A 22,528-nucleotide genomic window follows, 5' to 3' on the forward strand; every position below is an offset into this window, starting at 1 on the left:
GGGCATACCAAATTGATTATTGGGTGATTATTAGCCCCCCGGGAGGGTCCATTGAGGGTTTTTCAGGTGTTTTGGGCCGTTTTGAGCCATTTTTCAGCCGTTTGGAGCCGAATTTTAGCCGAAAATCACCAAATTTATGTACTTTTCAGATCAGCCAAATGTCGAACTTTAACCGAGGCAAAATTGTCAAAAGGGGTGCTACTGTGAGGGTTCCCATGATAGCCCGAGGTCCCGTGGTGCGGCACCCAGTGGACCCTATTATGGCGCAAAGTCCTACAAATCTGCCCGAACAAGCGCCGAGAGATGTCCCACAATATAAACTTACTCAAGAGCCAATGTTGCCCTCTGTTAGTGCTAGTAAAACTAGTTATAATTAGCCAACTATAACTCTTTATATCACTGTTTATATCACTGTTTATAACCCGGTTATAATATAGGTTATAATATGGTTCGGCCATTTTTGACGTTTTTTCGATCAGTTTTGACCTTTTTTTCGGCTATTTTTGACCTTTTTTTCGGCCATTTTTGACGTTTTTTCGATCAGTTTTGACCTTTTTTTCGGCTATTTTTGACCTTTTTTTCGGCCATTTTTGACGTTTTTTCGATCAGTTTTGACCATTTTTTCGGCTATTTTTGACCTTTTTTTCGGCCATTTGAGACTGGATTAAGACTTGGCAAGTCTTGGCCAAGACTTGGATTAAGACTTGCCAAGTCTTGGCCAAGACTTGGATTAAGACTTGCCAAGTCTTGGCCAAGACTTGGATTAAGACTTGCCAAGTCTTGGCCAAGACTTGGATTAAGACTTGGCAAGTCTTGGCCAAGACTTGGATTAAGACTTGGCAAGTCTTGGCCAAGACTTGGATTAAGACTTGCCAAGTCTTGGCCAAGACTTGGATTAAGACTTGCCAAGTCTTGGCCAAGTCTGACAAGTCTTAAATGTGTTATGATCATAGCTCTGAATCAGTACTGATACCTAGACTTGCAATTAGACTTGCCCAGTACTGATATTGACTTGGCGTTAAGTACGGGTTACCCGAACCCGGTTCAGGTAAATTTACCTGACCTGTTTTAGACTGACGCTATCTGTGTTTGACTAGCGTTTGTTAGATCAGGCTTGAAGCAAAATTTTTTCAATACGCAATTAAAAACATGAATTGTGCCTGCCTTACATCATGTAGAGGATAGGCTGCTGTGAAGAATCCTTCTGCCAACATTCTCTCAATCCCCGTCTCTGCCTTTTCTTCTCTCCCGTAAGAAGTGTTTGTAAGGATCTCTTGTGCCTAAACTCAATTATTTAACCGTACTAATCAAGGAATGACATTGAAAACACCTATTTGTAAAATGAAAATTTTTTGCGGCAATATTTATTGCACTTACAATTCGAATGCGATGTCTGTTTTTGAAGAATATCTCTGGTCGGTCGGAATTGCAAAAGCTAAAATAAAGGCCTGAGTTGTAACATAGTTAGCTTTTTTTAAGTTTTGCTTCAATGTTATTTCATAAATGTTAGAAACGATGTCAATAGAAGTTAGAACCTATTCTGGAAACCCTATAAGCATTCATAGCCAAACTATTTTAAACTCAAAAACCGACCAAAAAGTGAACATGGAGGCTCACCAATATCCGTTTGCATATAATTTTCTCACCCCGCTCACCCACATTTCTCACTAAATTGTCCACCAAATGAGGAAGAGATATAAAACTTCTAAAAATTCAAACATTGCTCAAAAATAATTGGTGTAAGACATAAAGAAATGTTTCAAACTCAAATCGCTTAATAACAAATAAATGCCAAACTGGAGGGCCGACTGCCAGTATTAGGACTACATCCCAAGACAAAACAAAACAAAAAACAGGAAAAAAACCTTATCTACATCGAAAACTCAATTCCCTCTTTTGAAATAGATTACTTTGTAACAAAATCAAAATAGCGTCAAATAAAACATCAACCAAACAAATTATTTTGTATCTCACTAGAAAAAGAGGTAAAGAAATCTAAATTTTTGCGAAGCGAAAACCAGTGTTGAAGCTGTTAAACAAAAAGCGTTGCAATAAAAACATCAGATATAACTCATTTGCGCCTTTTGTCAACAAAAGAAGTGTGATATGCGACCTGTAATTAATGACACTAGATAAAAAGTAGACACAAAAAACAAATTATGCAAAGTTGTAGAAAGCATAGTTTAAATGTTTTTTAAAATCTCAAAGTGCAAACTCCAAATATTGCGCAAAATTTTGTAAATTCTGATTATTTTGTGCAAGGCTTAAATATTTTGTAAAATATTTGAGGACAAAAACACAAAAATTAAATCAAACTCTGCTAGAAGATGGTGTCAAAGCCGGAAAAAACCGTACACGGGTCACTGAAAAACTGGCATCTTCAACTGTGCTTTCTTGTCAAACGCCATTAATGTGATCTGAGATTTACCAATAATGTGACCAGACAAAAAAAGAAGCTCAAGGACGAAAAATTATCCAAACATTGAAAATTTTATGTCAAAACTTGTTTTATCAAAACTAAAAAATCTATATTTAAATATGAAACCCGTAAAAAATATTATTAAGTAATACATTAGAAGGAAGATGCAACCTGCATTTGCTTTCTTTAAGCTACAAGTTCACCAACAAATAGAGAAGAAATCGGCAAAGATGTAGAATCGATAACTTATTTTGAAACTTTGAAAGTCAAAATGACCATAATTTTCGACTAAAAACACTAGATAGGTTTCCGTAAAAGGAATCTTATTAGTCTTCTAAGTAATAAAAAAGCAAAAAACTACGTTTAAAGCAAAAATTACTTGTGAAAAATATTGAGAATGATTACAATCCGAACTATTTTTGGATGCAAAATACAACGATTGGAACAAAACTAGCTATGCTATTGCTGTTCGTCTTTTCGGAACAAGTAATTGTTCCAAATATTTTGGATGCCGACAATTTGACAAAAAATTCAAAATAATGATGCCTTTTGTTATTTATCGAGTTCATTGGGCAAGAAATGTGGCAAAATTGTTTAGCCCCTTTTTGAGTTATCTAAGATAGTGTCAGCAGTTTATAGGTCTGTTAATCGGTCAAATTTAAAAAGTTTGGAGTAAAGTAACTTAATTTGTGCCATTGTCCGTAAAGAAAAAGCAAAAAAAATTCATCAAAGTTTTTAGCCAGAACTTTGGATTAAACAGTTCAACAACACTGAATTATTTTAATAGGTAAAACTTTATGGGCAATCAAAATTTTTTTTGGTAATTTGAACACAATTTTCATTAGAAGTGGCTAGAAAGTGCGTAAAAATTAAGGAAAATGGGAACAAACACAACAAAAATCAAACAAATGATCACATACTCTAACCTCCTTAAATCACCGGAAAAAACTAATTTCACAAATTTTTTAAATTATATATTATACGCTGGACGGGATTTCTAATGATACGCTCACAAGACTCGTCTTTAATTCAATTTTTAAACACGTCTTTAATTCACTCGTGGAAGATAAAGAATTCAGTAGCTTTTGTACTGGCTATTGGTAGCCTCTATTGCTCTTGCGTCTTGTCTTTTTTTAGTGTCCAAAACGAGAAAAAACACATATACAGTTAGTTGAATTTCATAAAATGTCTTATGCACAAAAAATTGCGAACAAAGCATGTACAAGTCCGAAATGATAAAAATTTTAAAAATCGTAAGCTTCAAATTTTCTGCGACAAAAGAAACAAAATAAACAATTTGAAAATAAATTTAACTGGAAATTAAATCAAATTTTTCCAGAGCTTTCCAACGGTACCACTTTTATCATAATAATAACAAATTGTTTACAGAGGTCAAAAAATCCTAATCATGTACTTTTGTATCTAGGTAAAATCAATATCCTTCCTGGAGATCACAATTAGGCCATGAAGGCTTGTTTTGAAGTGTCTCAAGTGGAAGAGTATTGACTATGTTAGAGGCTGACAAGACAAACAGGAAAATTTTCGCTGTCAATAAAAATTTGATAAAAATTTATTTAATTCTAATTAACTATAGATAGTAACTCACAATTGACTATGATGTACTTAACGAGGAACTAATGGCAGAAATCTTTAACTTGAAGGTTTGATTTAGTATGACTTTTTTTAGAAAATTTGGAAAACAGACTAGAAAATGTTCTAGATCGCGTTGAGCCATTCCTAATTTTAAGAAACCCATCTTCGGACAAAAGATTTTCTAGACATGAAACTGAGCTTTCGCTCCTTATTATTTTTTTGCTGTTTTCAAAATTTCATAGAGGCGTAGCTCCGATACATTGTATTTGAGTGGTTTTTTTCTGGTAGATTTTATTGATTCAATTTTCTTTTAAAAAAATTCTAGCAGTTCTGTTTATCACCATGTTCAGTGGTTTCAATTTTTTTTTGCACAGCCATACATTAGATCTTCATACTGAGCAATTGGCTGCAAATATGTTTTATAAACTGTTGCAGGCTGCCTTCTGCTTAGTGTTTGAGTTGTTTCCTAATGTTTGATGTTATGGATTCAGACTTATTTTTGAAGTCAAAACTTAAGCAATTGTCTTTTTCATCATGTTCAGGGGTTTCAAAGTTTTTTTATTTTGCGCAGCTAAAAACCAGAATTCCATATTCAGCAATCGGCAGCATATATGTTGTTTAAATTGTTTCAAGCTGCCTTGTGCTTAAACTTTTCCTCAATCGATAGAGTAGGGAACAGAAGGGTGTTGAATTTTTTCCAAAGACCAAGCATGTTGTTAGAAACTAAGATTGTCAAATAGGTTAAAAAGATATTTTTTTACTGAAATATTGTGTTTTTCTGTGTTCTCAATGTTTAGGGCGTTAGGATAACGGGTTTTTTTCGTAACACTTAACTCTTTTTATTTTATCCGCATGCAATGTGAGAAAAATTTTTGACCAAATTGCCGATCTATCTTGAGCTTTTGGTGCTCATCACTTTTTGTTTTATGTCCCCCTCAGTGAAAATTGCTGTATCGTCTGCATCCAAAAAAGTACTAGTTCAATTTAAAGCAAAATCGATATCATTTATATATATTTTAAAAAATGATTATTCCAAAATGGAGTCCTGGGGCACGCCAGTTCTGATAATCTACATTGTTGACTTTCTAACACCAATTTGGTAAACTGCACGCTATTAGTGAGATAGATTCTTAGCAGTTCTAGAACATGCCCCCTGAATACGATATTCAGGCAATTTTTAAACAAAATTTGGTCGTGAATATTGTCAAAAACTTTTTTAAGGCCAAAGAAGATGCTTTTGGTTCGCAGTGCATTATTTATCCGGTTTGATCTCAGGTTCTCGACAAGTTCTACGACTGCGTAAATTGTACTTCGTTGGTCTCTGAAGCCGAATTGATTTTTAGTAGGACAATTTCTCTGTTCACGAAGGAGACAATTCTCGAATTCGGAGACTTTTCCAATGCCTGGTAAGATAGATATTGGCCGGTATTTTTATGGCTCAATTTTATCTCCATTTCTGAAAACTGGAATTATTTTTGCTATTTTCAAGCAATTGCAATAATGCCCAAATGTCATATATAGTAGCGTTGATATTGAGGAGGCAATGCCTTTAAAATGTAGTTGTTAAGATTAAAAGCATTAACACTGTTTTTGTTTTTATTTGGCTGAGAATTTTGTTTGTGTAGTTTTTGGGTCAACTGGCAGCTTTCTTACGACCTCAAAAAAAAATTTTATTACATCTACTAGCAGTCTTTCGTATTTCTCTTAATGGATAAAATTGACTCATTTTCGTTCTTAACAGTTGTTTAACTAACTTTGATATATCATCACGCCTCTTTTCGCTTCTATCAGAACTTTTGATGAGGTACAATTCTTTTAAGTGACTTTTTTTGGAGGCAGCCTTTTTAGCTTGCGTGTCAGTTCAATATTTTTTCTGGCTGACTAAAATTTTTTACAGCCACTTGATTCAATTTTCTTTAAGAGAAATTCTTTAACTCTTTGGAAGGAATTTGCAGTTTTTACTGTTTATGCCATCTGCTAAAACTTTTTCAACGTAGACTCAATTTTCGTTCTTAGTTTTTCAATGAATCTGCGGTTTTGCAAATTTAACCATATGCTAGAACTGCATGGATTGTTTCTTCTCTCCCCTGCATTCGTTTCCGGTAACTGAAATTAAGCGCAAAATTGTTACCTCACTGCACATTACTGTTATTTTGTAGGGAACTGAAATTTGTGAAATACAGATCAAGTAACTTTGTGTTGTTTTTGTCTGAGCGGCAGAAGTAGGTCTCGCCAATGTTAGTCCATTTGTTTGAAAGAAGTGTGTTTCTTGCTGAAATTATTTGCCTTTATGAACAAAAGTTACCATTGAAGTCACCAAAGAGTTTATGTTTCATATCTGCTTCACAACAATTTCGCCTAAAACATTACCCAAGTATGATAAGTTTTCTCATTGGAGCAACTAGAGGGGTGTAAATGCAGTTAAAATGGGCTTCGAATTCTTTCTGGTTGATAAATATTGCGATCTCCTGGACAGAACTTTTTCTCCAGTTTTACAAGGATTTTTGCTTTAGTGCTACATTCATACCAACTCCTCCACCTCTTTTGTCCTCTCGGGGCTATTATGGTATTATAAATTGGAAGGTCTAACATATTTTTTCTGTCATTTTTGCATAACACAGTTTCGGTTATGCATGAAACTAATTGTTGTTGCTTGTTGCTCACAAACTTTTGAATTCATCATAGTTTTTGGACCGAGGATTAAGGTTTTGCAGTAAAATATTATCCAAATTAATTTTTTAAGCGTTATTCATTTTCTTTTAGTTATGAAAGAAAACTTAATAAAGCACAACCGCAGCAAAGCATAACCAGGTCTCTCCAAAATTTTTGAGACTACTATTTTCAGTCCTCGCACATTGATAAAACACAATAAGAATCACAAACAAAAATTGCAAAAAAAAACTATTCAAAAAAATAAGCAGAGCTATAGTTTACAGCTCTCTCTCTCTCTCTATCTCTCTCTCCCTCTCTCTCTCTCTCTCTGCGGAAGTCAAAGAGTTGATCTTTGTAGTGTCAGTCAGGATAACCATCTAAAGTCAAAAGCAAAATGTGTATATCGCAGATTGCTATTGACTACTTGCGGAAAATAAAAAGGTGATCCTCTTTAAGGTATTCTTTTTTCTGCTGTTTTTACTAGTTCATAGCTGAGTTATTACTTGAATACTGTTTCAAAGCAACATATTCATCAATAGAAACGTAAATAATCAAAAAAAATTGATTATCAATATTTAAACCTTTTCTTTGTTATTTTTCGTTTTTCTTCACAAAGATCTTGTATTTTGCTTCTTAAATGCGGGGAGATAATAATCATCCGATTTATTGTTATTTGGTCATTGATTCTTGTCGTTGTTTTTGATAGCATTACATTTTTCATATTTATTTACAATGTCCACCATCACATACACAGTTCAAATGCTAGGGCTTACAATCGTATTTCGTTTGAACACTGCAGCTAGACTTTGGGACTCTACTGGTTCATTCAAACACGTTTTTTTTCGTTGATATGATTCTTCACGTTTCATAGCGTTCTTCTCTTTTTAAAGATCTCCAATTTGTGTCCAAAAATTGAACTTGCATATGACCGTCAGAATTTAAAACTCGTTTTCAGTTTTTTGTAGAATATGGCAGGCTTTTATGTTATCTCTCGGTAAAATCATTCCCGAAAAATGTCAAAAACTTTCAACATATCCTGTGTAACATCTTTGCTGGTGCGGGCACTAAACGGGGATTTTACCAGAAGCACATTATGTTTTCAGCTGAACCTTTTTTGTGCTCGTAGTCTATCGTTATTATTTTTTTTGAACAAAATTTTTGCAATTGAATAATTTTTTTTAAGAGCTTTAACCTCCTTTTTTATTGTTTCAACCGTTTGTGATGGTTTGTGGTCACTCATGAATTCACGGCCCATGATATTATACTGGATTCTGGTACTCCTTGTCCTCCATTGTAGCTGTCAAACATAGTCAAATGAAAAGAATCTTGAAATTATAAATATTAAGTTGAAAAATGTGTTTTGAATCAATGTGCAGACGTATTATTTAGCAAAGTCAGATTTTCGCTGCTCAAACGCTCAATGTTTCCTTCAGAACATTTTGACACTCAAGGACAACATACTGTTTCAAATGAATAAATTTTGCTTCTCTTGACTCTTGGTACCAGTCGATAATCGATACAGCGTTTATTGCTTTTCAATGAAAATACTCCAAAAAAGGAAGAGCATTTAAGGATTTCGAAAAAGAGCGGTAGCAGAAATGCGTAAACCGTAGCTTCCTGCAGAACAACAAATACCGAAAGTCGAGCCTGTCAATGCCCAAGTATATTTGATTTCCAATTAGTGTTTTGGAATAATGTGTACCCCAGCTTAGTGGTTATGTAGCGTATAGCTTCCCAATCATGGTTAAAATACCATAAGGAGGGATGCTATGATTTGGAGGTGGTTTTAATGGGAAATGTCAAAACTCGTAATAGTTTTTGTTGAGGGGGTGGGGGTCTAAGCATGAGCAACAACTGTGAAACTGAGCCAGCACTGGATTCGAAACTGATTCGCTTAATTGCAAGCCTAGTGATCACCATTGCACCAACTGGTCTTAATCTCTCGAATTTAACTGGGCATCTCTTATAACCCATTCTCGTGTTCTCTTAGAGTATAAACTCTATTAAATAAGTTTTGATCATAAGATGGAGCTTGAAACGATAGCTCAATATAAGCTTAGTAAGTCTCTCGCAATGTGGACCGGTTGGCTCAGTAGAGAGCACAGGATTGCAATCATTTAAGAGATTTTGGGGTCGCAACCGAGAGGTCCCAAACTTTACTCTCACTATAATGGTGTTGACATAGAATCAACATAACGAGCAAAGAGTTGCTTTAATATGTTCTTTGTTTCTCCTCGAGACTTCTTTTAGCGAAGTATACGTTGAACAAGTAGAGCTTCTTGTCCAGCTTTTTCAAGCTTATCTTTATGCACAGTTTACATTAGGTTGTTCTCTCAACCTTCTAACAGTTTTTGCATAAGAGCTAGTAAGTTTGAAATAGAATGCTTACAGAAACATGTAAAAATGAGGTGGAAATGATCCGAAAAAGAAAGATAACCTGGCGAGGAATTCAGTTTTGAATGGAGCTGTCAGGTGTCGTTTGGGCTGGTTTGGTACCTCGTGTTTGAAGAAGTTTGGCAGACACTTGAGTTTGTTCATAATCTTCTCACTCAACTGATGGGGGCATTCGGCATCAATCTACAAAAGAGAAATACCGAAAAGTTTAACGTCAAAACTTATAATTTGATTCGAAATTAAATGTCGATTGTTACAATTTTCAACCGCATAATTCCATTGTGTGTATTTATGTCAACTTACTTTATCGTAGTTTTGCAGAAGACTTTGCTAAAACAACACAAACCATCCGTGAAACGTGAAAACTTAGAGTACTCTAGCAGTCCACATTATAAATTGCAAAATTTGCGGGGTTAAATGGTTAAATGATGTAAGAGTGAAGTAAAAGTGATATCAAAATATGGGGGGGGGGGGCAAATGGACCGGGCAATGATTTTTTCTAGTGTGTTTGTGGTTTATAATTTTCAAATTTAACGGCACAGCTCATGGAAATTCATTTAAAAGAATTGCAATTCAGAGCATAGCAAACGCAAATTCTTTAGAATAAAATGAGACATAGATACAATTTTTAAGACCTCAGCATTGCAGGATTCCAGAATGCCAGATTTTCACATTATTCACAGATTTTAAGACATTCAAAGTGCGTGCTTCGTTACGTGACTGCTAAACAAACTTAGAAATTCTGACTTGCATCTCGAACCGGTACGCGGTCCTCGATGAATGCCATATTTTCTTAGAGAGTTCATCGAAGTCACTTAACTTTTAGGTTTCTAAATTGAGACATTTCAGAATTTTCTTTAGTTCATTCCGAGTACCTTGAGTGGCATTCGGATGTTCATATCTTCTGCATACTCGCACAACAACTCAAAGGGCACATGGAGTTTAATGAACTTCAGCTTCGTCCCCCCAAGGTCAGAGACAGCCTGAAAAAAAACTAGAGGTCAGTTTAACGAAGTTATCGAACAATGCCACTTATATTTATCTTTTTTTTCCAGTTTTGGGGAGCTGAGGTTGGCTGCAAATTATATAATTTTTTTGTGCAGTATCACATTCATCTTCTAAATATAACTTTGAAACCAAATCATCCTTATTTTTAAACAATAATAAAGTGGAACTGTTTCTTTTTCCCACGTATTTTACGACCCACTATAATTTTATGACCCTATACACATTTATTATTATGTATACAATTTTTTGGGATAGTCCCACCTATTATAGTCCAACAAAACTATTATTATTATTACAAAATTAGATTATTAATAAGATTATTAATACAAAATAAGATCCATAATGTCGTTAAAAAACGCATTATGGATATTGAAATTGCAGATACCTCAGCACGTTAGTAATTGCACAAAAAATAGGCTTACAGTTTCAGTTTGAACTCCTTCAGCTCTGAGTCCACTGAGGAACTGTTCTTGGGCACTTTCAATCCTGACACTCTCCAACGCCTCTTTGGCAAGAGCAGACTGTCGCCGCTTCATCATATCGTAACCCCGTTTCTTCTTCTTCTCCTCTGGTTGTACTAGTACAAAATCTAAAACCAAACAAAACTCAACGAATGGAAAGTCGTTCCTATTTCTTATGACAAGACACCTTAAGAAGATTAAAAGTAGAATCGGTAAATTTGCCTTCCATTTCAGAAATTAAGCAAAGAGATAAAAATTGCTTATAAGAATTTTAAAAGATGCTTCAAATTCGCGTTATGTATTTTAAGATTCTCATGCATTTATTTTGTATGAAAACTGAACGTGAAAAATCAGAGAGTTTCTTGTGTTAAATACTAAAATAGGGGTTACACAAGAATTGAAAAACAAGTAGCAATACAATTGTGCCATAATACAGAAATTAAATTTAAGTGAATTGAAAACAAAACATGAAGACTTCGAACATTGAAAATTTCAAAATAATCTAGTGGAACTTTTAATTAGAACGACTTTGCGTTGTGAAGGCCGCGCTTAACTAATTTTCTCAATCTGTCACTAAAATAAGTCGACATATGTCGACATACAAATACTGTGATGTAAACTATTTTTGAAAACAAATTACTGCGTCTTTTCTACACCTGATTCCTGACGTTGATTTGGAGTTTTGGTGAATATTCCGCATTGCTTACAACAAAATTAGGTTGTCAACTTTTGCAAAAAGTGTCCGTTTGGATTTATGTCGGCGTTGCTAATTTCAACCAATCAACCTTTTGGGAAAAATCTGAGAAAACGTAATATCTGGACAGATTGAAACGAACTGGGTGGTGCAAAACTTTCCGTGTCACAAGTGGGCGATCGTCCGTTACACTGATTGTCATTTCATATTGCCATAGAAGTGTGTAGAATAGTGCCTCAATATGTAAAGGATGCCGAAAATGTATAAAAGAAGTAGCTGCATTTTCGTTTTTTAATATCTTCTTTAAACGATTTTAAACAATTCTATCAGCCAACAAAAAAATAGGGCAGTTATTGATAGTGTGGCGCAATAGTTTGTGAGGAGAGTAAGAAGTACAAAAAGCAATCTAAAGCAAAAAAGTTGCAATTAAATCATCAATTAGCAACAATGAAAGACATTTAAAGTAATAATCATGCAGAACCGTTGATCGGATTTACTGGAGTGGTGATCGAAAATAGGAAAACCAGAAACGCATCAAAAAAGATTGTGAGAAAAGAACATTTTTTAAAACAGAAGACATTTATATCAAGATATTAGAGCACAAGAAAATGCAAAGTACGTGAAAGAAAAAAAATGAGAACCAATAATCAATTAGCCAAAATTAAAAATTCAAAATAACTAGGCACACTGAAACGGTAATAAAAAACAGTTCTACCGTTTCTCATGCAAAGTTCTGATATAAATTGAAGTCAAAATATTTTCTGTTATTTAAAAAAAAGTAAAAAACTGATATTAATTTTGTGATTTCAGCAACCATGTAACTGCAAAAAAATTAATAGAATATTTTTCGAGAAAACAGGTTTTAAGATAAAAACGATCTCATTGAAAAACCTTAATCAAAACCAGTAGGCTAGGAGGGTGTTTCCTATTGGGTTCCTAATGGTTCTCTAACTTGAGAACTCAACAAAGAGATCACATTAGAGACGAGTTGCCTCCTCAGGCAGAGATTATTGTTGAAATTAGATAGTGTTTGGCATTGAATTGAGATTTACAAACAATCCTCACAATCTTTATCCGACTTCACTCCATGATTCACTTCGTTTTGCGAATACTTGTCCACGTCCCTCTTTATGATTCTCCTCGTAACTTATTCCATAATTTCTCAACAAATCTGTCCCCTATTCCAGTCACATTTATTCTAGTGAATTTTCTCCAAATTTTACTTCAAGTGGGTCCGATGCCTTAATCACTTCATTGTCGTTCCTCTCTTTCTATTTTGTACTATTGGAGAATATTGTCGAAAATGTATGGCGTTTGGTCTTATATTGAGAATTACAAACAATCATCACAATTCTCCCCCGATTCCCCTATCATCATAATTCTCCTCCGATTCTCTTCCTTGATCTATTTCGTTTTGGAAATAGTAGTCCTCAACCGCTTCATAAACCCTCTCCTAACCTACCCTCTAGTTAATCATGGAAATCAGTAATCAACTAGCCAATTGAAAATGTATTTAAAAAAATGAGTTTCCTCAAAAAAAGGAACAGGTCTCATGGAAAGATCTCCTGGAAAAACTTTACTCAAAACCAGAGGGCGGGGAGGTTGATTAGATTCTTATTGTTTTCCTATTCGATTCCTAATGGTTTCCTAACTTAAGAACTCAACAAATAGACCATATTAAAGAGGAGTTGGCTCCTACTTGTTGAAGTTGCATGGCGTTTGGCATTGAATTGAGAATGAAAAGCAACCTTCATAATTCTCATCCGATTCCACTCCTTGATAAACTTCGCTTTGTGAATGCTAGTCTACGTCCCTCTTTATGATCCTACTCCTAACTTACCTCCTAACTTCTCAAAAATCTATCCCCTATTTCAACGCCATGATTCTCCTGAATATTTTGCAAATATCATTTTAAATGGGTCGGATGCTTTAATTACCTGATTATCTTTCCTCCTAATCCATACTCTACTATTACTTATGGTTCTTCCCGAGTAAGAAAAAAATCATAACAAATTAAAATATCATAATTTGCAACCTGCTGTGAGTTTTGCCGAAGCTAACTTAGTACAATTGACATAACTTTAACATTACAATTATCGTAACTTTTAAACAAGAAAGACCTACTTCATTGGTCAAAATCAAATAAAATATGTCTATGACTCTCATAATATGTAAAAATTTGGTCATATATCATAAGCTAGCACAAACTTTGCAAAAAATAATTTGATTCGAGAAAAAAAAACGAAAACCAGAAATGCATCAAAAAAGATTCTGAGAAAAGAACATTTTTTTAAGCAGAAGACATTTATATCAAGATATTAGAGCACAAGAAAATGCAAAGTACGTGAAAGAAAAAAATGGAAACCAATAATCAATTAGCCAAAATTAAAGATTCAAAATAACTAGGCACACTGAAACGTTAATAAAAAACAGTTCTACCGTTTCTCATGCAAAGTTCTGATATAAATTGAAGTCAAAATATTTTCTGTTATTTAAAAAAAGTAACAAACTGATAGTAATTTTGTGATTTCAGCAACCATGTAACTGCAAAAAAATTGATAGAATATTTTTCGAGAAAACAGGTTTTAAGATAAAAACAATCTCATTGAAAATCCTTAATCAAAACCAGTAGGCTGGGACCTATTGGATTCCTATTGTTTTTCTAACTTGAGAACTCAACAAAGAGATCACATTTGAGACGAGTTGCCTCCTCAGGCAGAGATTATTGTTGAAATTAGATAGGGTTTGGCATTGAACTGAGAATGACACACAATCGTCACAATCTTCATCCGACTTCTCTCCATGATCCACTTCGTTTGGCGAATGCTTGTCCACGTCTCTCTTTATGATTCTCCTCCTAATCTACTTCCTTATTTCTCAACAAATCCGTCCCCTATTCCAGTCACATTTATTCTTCTGAATATTCTCCAAATTTTACTTAAAGTGGGTCGGATGCCTTAATCAATTTAATATCTTTCCTCCTAATCTATTCTCTACTATTGGAGATTATTGTTGAAACTTATTGGCGTTTTGCATTGTATTGAGAATACAATTAATCATCATAATTTTCCTCCGAGTCCCCTCCTTGATCTATTTTGTTTTTGAAATACTAGTCCTCATCCGCTTCATTATCCCCACCTAACCTACCCTTTAGTTACTCAAGAAACCCATTTTCTATTCCAATCCCCTTTATTCTCTTAAATACTCTGCAACCTGTTTTTCCCGTTATCCATCCCTTACTATTGATCCTGGTTTCCACCGTTTTGAGTATTTTCATATTTCGACTGCTAATCATCTCATTAACTCTTACCCCAGCTCATATTTCACAATACAAATTTGATATTGGAAAGAAACAAGAGTGCCAAATAGTCATGAATGAACTGACTTTGCCATGCAGCGTAATCTACTATATGGTAGTGATATACGTTTTGACAAAAGTTAACTGAGAAAACGTAATATCTGGACAGATTTGAAACAAACTGGGTGGTGCAAAACTTTCCTTGTCAAAAGTGGGCGATCAGCCATTACACTGATTGTCATTTCATATTGTCATAGTAGTATGTAGAATATTGCATCGATGTGGAAAAAAATGCTAAAATTATTTGAAAAAATCGCTTCTTCTTCGCTTTTCAGTGACTTCTTTAAATTAATTTATTAATTCTGTCAGCCAGCAGAAAAATTAAAGCAGTTATCGATTATGTGGCGCAATAGTTTGTGAGGAAAGTAAGAAGAACAAAAGCAATGTAAAGCAAAAAAGATAGGTTTAAATCATCAAGGAGCCGCAATGAAAGACATTTAAAGCGGTTTTCACGCAAAATTTTTGATCGGATTTAGTCGAGGGTTGATTGAAAGTAGGAAAAACAGAGAAACTTCAAATAAGAATGTGAGAAAAAAACATGTTTAAGCAAAAGAAGTTTATTTCAAATTTTTAGAGCACATGAATTTGTGAAAGAAAAGATGGGAATCAGTAATCAACTAGCCAATTAACAATGTATTTCCAAAAAAATAAAATAAGTTTCTTCAAAAAAACAACAGGTCTTAAAGATAAAAATTAGATCTCATGGAAAAACTTTAATCAAAACCAGAGGACAGGGAGGGTGATTAGATTCCTATTGGTTTCCTAACTTAAGAACTCAACAAAGAGATCATATTAAAGAGGAGTTGTCTCCTCCTTGCTGAAGTTGCATGGCGCTTGGCATTGAATTGAGAATGAAAAGCAACCTTCATACTTCTCATCCGATTCCACTCCATGATAAACTTCGCTTTGTGAATGCTAGTCCACGTCCCTCCTTATGATCCTCCTCCTAACCTACCTCCTCATTTCTCAAAAATCTATCCCCTATTCCAACCCCCTTATTCTCCTGAATATTTTGCAAATATTATTTCAAATGGGTCGGATGCCTTAATCACCTAATTATTTTTCCACCATTCTCTACTAATACTTATGATTCTCCCCGAGTAAGAAAAGAAAGATCATAACAAATTAAATTATCATAACTTGCAATCTGGCGTGAGGTTCGTCGAAACTAACATAGAACAATTGACATAACTTTAACATAACAATTGACATAACTTTAAAACAAAAAAGACCAACTTCATTGGTCAAAAATCAAATAAATTCTGTTTATGACTCACATAATATGTATAAATTGATTAGATAAACAAATCGCATAGAATAGGTCTATATTTTTATAAAAGTAAAAAAGTAAAAATGGGCTGTTCACTGTCAGCTCAAAAAGTTTTTAACAAATAGATTATTGAGACTCGCAGCAATGGAAAAAATGTTGAAAGAAAACATAATGGCCCATGTCTTTAATAGCCTGAGATCAAGTCCCTAAGAACTAGAGTTAAATGAAGTTCAGCACTTTTCTCTAGGTCTGCTAATTATCAGAACAAGTGTGGTCTTGAACTGGTTTTCATCACTAATGATACTACTGCAATAGAGATGCGTAAAACATGTCTAAGAATTATCAAACAGACCTATTTTAGTCAAAATGATAAACTTCTAATATTTTTTTTTTGATAAAACCCGCCATCGATCTCATCCGACCCTTCTCTGAAGTCGTCATTAGATGCTGGTCACAAATAAATGTCATAGCTTTGTTCTCAATTTGTAACAAATTGATGTGATTTCATGAAATCCCATCAATGGGATTATATTTAAAAAATTGAGTTTTGACCGCAACATGTGCCTTGAGTCAGATTTCTTGAAGAAATTTGGCAAAAAGAAAGTTTATCTTGTCAAATTGAGCCAAGTTTGTTTAAAAAAACATTAGCCAACCGGTTTTTCAATACCCGGGCTGACCACCATAAATCAATCTTAGATACCATATCAAAGTCATGTATGGTATGGTTCTTATGGTATCTTAGATACCATATCAAAGATCATACAAAAAACACAACAAGGTCTCAAATGACGTTTTTTGGATCGCATATTAAGCACAAAGTGACAGAATTTGATTTTCTTTTAAATAAATAAAAAACTTTTTTATGGGGACTTAGATTCCATATTCAAGACCATATAAACCTATGGTCCATAGAAGTCCATAAACACATTTTTTTTCTTGGCAAAAAGAGCTTGAAATACAGCAGAAAACGGCGAAAAAGAGACAACAAATCGTTTTTAAAACGTTTTCATATAACAAAAAAATTGAAGGTGTCTTAGATTCCATATCCAAGACCATAGAAATCTATGGCCCATGGACGACCATAAACATAAAAATTTTTTGCATCATATTTTTGGCAAAAAGAACCTGAAATACAAACAAAAACGCGAAAAAGTCAACAAGTTGTTTTGGAAACGGTTTCAATTAACAAAAAAAATTTACGGTGTCTTAGATTCCATATCTAAAACCATAGAAATCTATGCCCGGGTCGAGGTTTTTGGGTAAATTTTTGTAAGAAATGCGGTGAATGAAGTGAATTTTTGTAAGAAAAGCGGTGTTTGCGGTGAATGCGGTGACAATAAATATTTCACCGCATTTCACCGCATTTCTTACAGAAATTCACCGCAAAATTCACTGTATTTCTTACAAAAATTCACCGCATCTACTTTTGTGGCAAATTAATGTAAGAAATGCGGTGAAAGCGGTGAATGCGATGAAAAAAAAATAATTCACGCGCATTTCACCGCATTTCTTACAAAAATTCACCGCGAAATTCACCGCATTTCTTACAAAAATTCACCGCATCTGCTTTCCAACGTTTACTCAATCTGATTTAAATTCACAAGAAAAAACAAGGATGTAAGTGACAGTTGGTGCAGTGGAATTAGCAGTTGAAGGCATGGAGGAGGTCCGAGGTTCGAAGCCGGGTAGGGAAGATTCTTTTTTGTAAGAATACTGAGAACGCGGTGAAAATAAATAATTCACCGCGATTCACCGCATTCACCGCGAAAAGATGTAAGAAATACGCGGTGAACATTATTTTTTTCACCGAATTTCACCGCATTTCTTACAAAAATTCACCACAAAACCTCAACCCGGGTGGCCCATAGAAGACCATAAACATAAAAAATTTTTGCATCATTTTCACGAAAAACTATCAGATTTTTCAACTTGTAAGTCAAACTTTCCATAAGGGATTTTCATAAGGCCAGGAAAACATCCCCATGGAGAAATTGTCGTTTTTCGCAGTTTTGTTTCGTCGAAATCGACAGAAGTTCAAACATTCCACCAATTGTGTTCTGTGCTCGAAGATTAAATAGGTTTTAAACCCCTCCTCCCCCTCTCACAAACATGCGCACACGCACACAATCACGCTCACACGTAGATAATGTTGCGGTTTATATATCCATGTAGAGGGGAGAACGGTTGGGCGGGGGAACGCTAATGTGCCATGTAGATTATCACGATATGCTCTGTTAATTTTTAGGAGCGCTTCAATGATGCCATTTTTTATCTCTCCGCAAATTTGGCGTAGATAAACAGCCAAAATTAACATAAAATAAGGTTAACATAAAATTAACATAATTCTTTGGAACACTGATTCGGTTACGTTTGTAGATATGTCTAGCTTTAAGAAATAATCGACGCGGAAATATTGTCGGAGATGATAAAGCATGTTAAAGAGCAGTATTAGTTTTTCGGATAACGGTAAAAATAAACGCATATGCAAATCTGTACTCACGTGAAGATATTGATACAGGGCGCTGAAAACTGTTATTTCAGTTAAGTTATAGAAAACTAACCAATTTTTCGTATCCCGTCTTCAAAGAAACAGGTCTTGTCCATTGACAACAGAACACGCTCATCCTGAAATTGATAACAACCTTGAATATGATGTCAACGATTTTAAGTTCTGTACAGTTGGTGACAATATTTTGATCAGATGTTGACCAGATTTTTACTGATTTTGACCACTTTTACGATTACATTGCTATCTGAATTCATTGAAAATGATCACAAACTATTGTAAATTCAAAGTGGAAAGCGCTTAAGTTACGTGTAAGTAGTTTCCACACGGCAATTAAATAGCCTAAAATGGAAAACACTTCCAAAGAATTATGACTATATTTACGTTCGGCGTTAAGGTCATTTAGCAAAATTTTAATGCTTTTAGGATTTAATCTTTTATGTTATTAAAATGAGGAATTATGCTGTAATTAGTCAGACGCACAAAGTATGATCTTTTTTTGCGGAATGCGCTTCCGCAAAAACTAATTTGCGGCGGAGGCTAAGTTCCACTTTTCAACTTCCAGATACTGCGAATTTCCGATATAAGGCACCACCTTTTCATCCTCGACGTTTGTAAGTACTATATATTAAGATAGGAAAAGTGAAATTTTGTTACAAAAATGAGTAAGTTTTCTCGCAAACTTTGGTACCGTAAGACGCTAGTAATGAATGCTATATTCTTTCCTCCCTTTTCTGAAAACCACGAGTTAATATTGTTTTTATTATCATTACTCAAAAACACAGATACATAGCTGACAGGAAAATGTAATGCGAGTCAAAAGAGCCAATTTTTTTTGTTTTTTTTTTCGGTGTGGAGTTTCAACTTACATGGTCCATTTCCTCAAAATGTGCGTTTGATGCACAGAAGGTGTCAGTGAATGTCACTGCAGCATTTCTGGGACCATCGACTTCTCCGCAGTTCGTGTTGCTGTTTTCCTCCTTATCATTTCTGCAAAACAAGTGAAAAATTATAGTTTAAAGGTTTAAAAGTCTTTATTTATAGGTTTCACTAAAGGCCATTTAAATTAAAGATCATACCTTTTCATCTTTTCTGTATCCGGCAACATTATAATGCGAAGTTCCACAAAGGTACATCAGATTTGTTAAACACTCGGCGTCAATTCCCGTAATCGAACGCCTGTGCTTGTAGTTTAAGATCTTACAAGAATCTGGCAAGGCTCATGGATCAAATATTACACTTTCACAATGTTGTCACGAACTTCTGTTATACACGCACCATGTATAATCCGACACAATACTTGCAAATCCGGGAAGTATGAAATCATATACGAAATTCAATTAAATTAATTAATTTGCTGTTCTCTTTCTAATAGTAAAATCTTTCCTTATAAGATCATCTGATAAGGTAAGATTTTACTGTTAGGAAGAGACACAACAAATTAATTAATTTTATTGAGTTTTCATTTGATTTCATACTTAAAATGATATTAATGAATGCCTGGATGATTTTTAGACAATAATTTTTTTAATTTCAATGTCTTTGACCTTTTGGTTATAATCAGATTTACTCGATTCAAAAAAGTAAGCATTGATACGCTAGAGTCTCTCCATATTTACGTTTTCCACAAGATTGTTGCTCGATCTAAAATACAAGCGATGCAGTTCGACTACGGCTCGTTTTCTAATTTTAATCCAATTTGAGACGAGACAAAATATATCAAAATAATGAAATTTTTTATCTCTGACGATCTATTTCCATGGACAGTAAATTTTCACTTCAAATAAATATTGGTCTTGACATACATCTGTTACATAAACACTATTTCCATATAGAAAAATTCCAATACCTTATAGAAAGAATACTAAACATCAGTGACATATTTTGTTCCAGCAGATGGAATATGGCTACAAACGTTTTAAAATGGCACTTAAGGTGCCAAATGTTATTCAATTCATCGTGAAAATCCTCTCATCAAAAGAGATAAGTTAGGATTATTAGAGACTGTATATAATTGTATATATTCTCTATTTGGCTTGTTTGAAACTGTAAATGAGTTCCGAAATTGCCAAAAGTAATTATTTATAAATTAAATGCTAACCCAAACAATTTTCCACTCGAGTAGTGCAAGATAATCACTAAAGATCTTTTCTGTTTTAACGAACATAGCCATAAACTCTGAATGATGATTCCTAATATAAACTTACCAAAAAGCCTATGTTACTCCCGGACTGCTTCGTTCAATGTTTTGTCTTTTTTAGTAGTTGTCAAATGGCGAGGCTTAAAACTTTGGAATGTTAAATTGATTAAAATTGGCATAGCTTGTTGAATGACATTTGCATAATGACCAATGTAAAAACAAAGTCTTGTGCCTGGGTCTACAGCTAAAATGAAAAACGGTTTCAATTGATTAGGTCCCATCTTAATTGAGCAAAATTTATTGGGTTATTGCGCATTTGGCCTTATGATAAACAAACATTTTCCCGATAACTTCTTGCTAATTAAATAGACATGGAACAATTTTTGATCATTTACAGCATCTCTCTGTTTGATAAGATATGATTGAGTGTGTTTAATATTCCTTTCATTGATCCACTATTTGTTAGGTCTTTTGTTTCTTTTGATTCTTTCACTTTTTTCGTGTCCATCCAAAATACCAGCAAATAATATATTTATTTCTACAAAACCCGCAATAAATATATTTATTCCAAAAATCTTTTTGTCTTTCTCTGGCTCGAAAAAAAAAACAATTGTGATATCTTTACTTTTAAATATGTCATTATTTCATCTTTTATTTAAAAAAATTGTGCTGTTGTTTTTTTTGTAATTTTTTGGTCGATTTAATTTCCTTAAAACATTTTCAACATGAGTTGGAAAGCATTCGCAGTTAAAACAATCGGCTTTAATTGTAGCATTTTTGAGTTAGTGTTTTTTTTATTTGACAATTCAGTGGCTACTGTTTTGCACTTGCGTGGCTTTTTTGAGAATTTGCCGGCTAATTTCTAAAAACTTCTCGATTTTTGGTGTTTTACAAATTTTTATCAATTTACCAGCCATTTTTGATAATTTACTGTCCAGTTTTGCTCAATAATTGGGATATTTTAACAATTTCAGAACATATTTCTACCAATTTTCCGACAAATTTTTTTCAATTACTCTACTATTGCTGATGTTTTCTCGGCCAATTTCAGTCATTTTTGAGCCGCATTTATGGTGTGTTTCCGACAAAAACCTCGTCGCAATATAAGGCTGAATGAAAACCTAAAACCTAAAAACTTGAGGGTTTCGTCTTGTTAGGGTGTTTCTGATAAAGCTAGGGACAATAGGATTCCAATTTTAATCTTTAAATTCAATAATAAAGCGACTCGTAAATTTATAAACATTCTCTCGATCTTCAAACACTTTATTGAAGATTTGATCCACATTGAAATTGCACTTTTTATTATTAAAAAATATAATCTAAACATAAAAATATATTGAGAAATTTGTATGCTTCTCTGGATTGAGACATTTTAATTTTCTTAAAATTATTCCAGTCTATTTTCTGCTTGCAACCGAACTTTATTGCTAAAATCCTCCGCCAGATCAAGGTTAGGACTTTTAAGCTAGCTCAACTTTTGTTCTTAAGTCAACTTTGGCCGATCGATATTTTGCGGAGAACAAATAAAAAATTAGCACCTTTCAAAAGAAAGTTAATCAATCTTTGAAACAAATTCCGTTAATTTAATATATCGAGGAAAAAAAGGTTGATACTTTTGGAAATTTTACCATTTAGTTTCCTTTTTCAATATTTCAGATACGTAGCAATATATAAATGTTTTAGATTTATGCAGGATATGTTAAACTAATTTTCAAAATTGCCACAAGAAAAAATGAAACAGCTCTAGTGAGAAGCAAATTTAATTTTTAATGTTTTAATTTGGTTGAATGAAAATTTTCAAATTTTTTTCTTTCCGCTTATTTCAATTCAACAGAGCACGTATACGCCGAAAATTATACGCAGTTATTTTTCTGTTTTTGGCTCTCAATTTTCTGTTGTTGAGTTGAAGACTTTATCCAGCAAAATAAGTCCAGAAAAATTTATTTTTTCCTATTTTGTTATCGTGAGGAGTAAATTGTTTTTGTTTGAGGAATAAAAAGTATTTAGCGTATGCTTTAGTTACTTTTTTCATT

General features: G+C 33.7%; 1 protein-coding gene across 1 annotated transcript in view; it reads right to left on the reverse strand.

Annotated features, from left to right (window-relative positions):
- LOC142334846 (anoctamin-7-like) overlaps positions 1 to 19,525 on the reverse strand; it is a 35,078-nt gene extending 15,553 nt beyond the window's left edge. Inside the window, exons 1-9 of the mRNA XM_075383173.1 lie at positions 19,435 to 19,525; positions 19,225 to 19,345; positions 18,411 to 18,474; positions 10,489 to 10,655; positions 9,934 to 10,041; positions 9,362 to 9,388; positions 9,102 to 9,241; positions 1,378 to 1,435; positions 1,170 to 1,280 (exon numbers count right to left, since the gene is read on the reverse strand). Coding sequence (XP_075239288.1) covers positions 1,170 to 1,280; positions 1,378 to 1,435; positions 9,102 to 9,241; positions 9,362 to 9,388; positions 9,934 to 10,041; positions 10,489 to 10,655; positions 18,411 to 18,474; positions 19,225 to 19,345; positions 19,435 to 19,463 — 825 coding nt within the window. The 5' untranslated portion in view covers positions 19,464 to 19,525. The remainder of the gene's footprint in view (positions 1 to 1,169; positions 1,281 to 1,377; positions 1,436 to 9,101; positions 9,242 to 9,361; positions 9,389 to 9,933; positions 10,042 to 10,488; positions 10,656 to 18,410; positions 18,475 to 19,224; positions 19,346 to 19,434) is intronic.
- Positions 19,526 to 22,528: the final 3,003 nt, after the last annotated feature.

This window comes from Convolutriloba macropyga, chromosome 2 (genome assembly GCF_964194025.1).
Source record: "Convolutriloba macropyga chromosome 2, txConMacr16.3, whole genome shotgun sequence".
NCBI classification, from domain to species: domain Eukaryota; kingdom Metazoa; phylum Xenacoelomorpha; order Acoela; family Convolutidae; genus Convolutriloba; species Convolutriloba macropyga.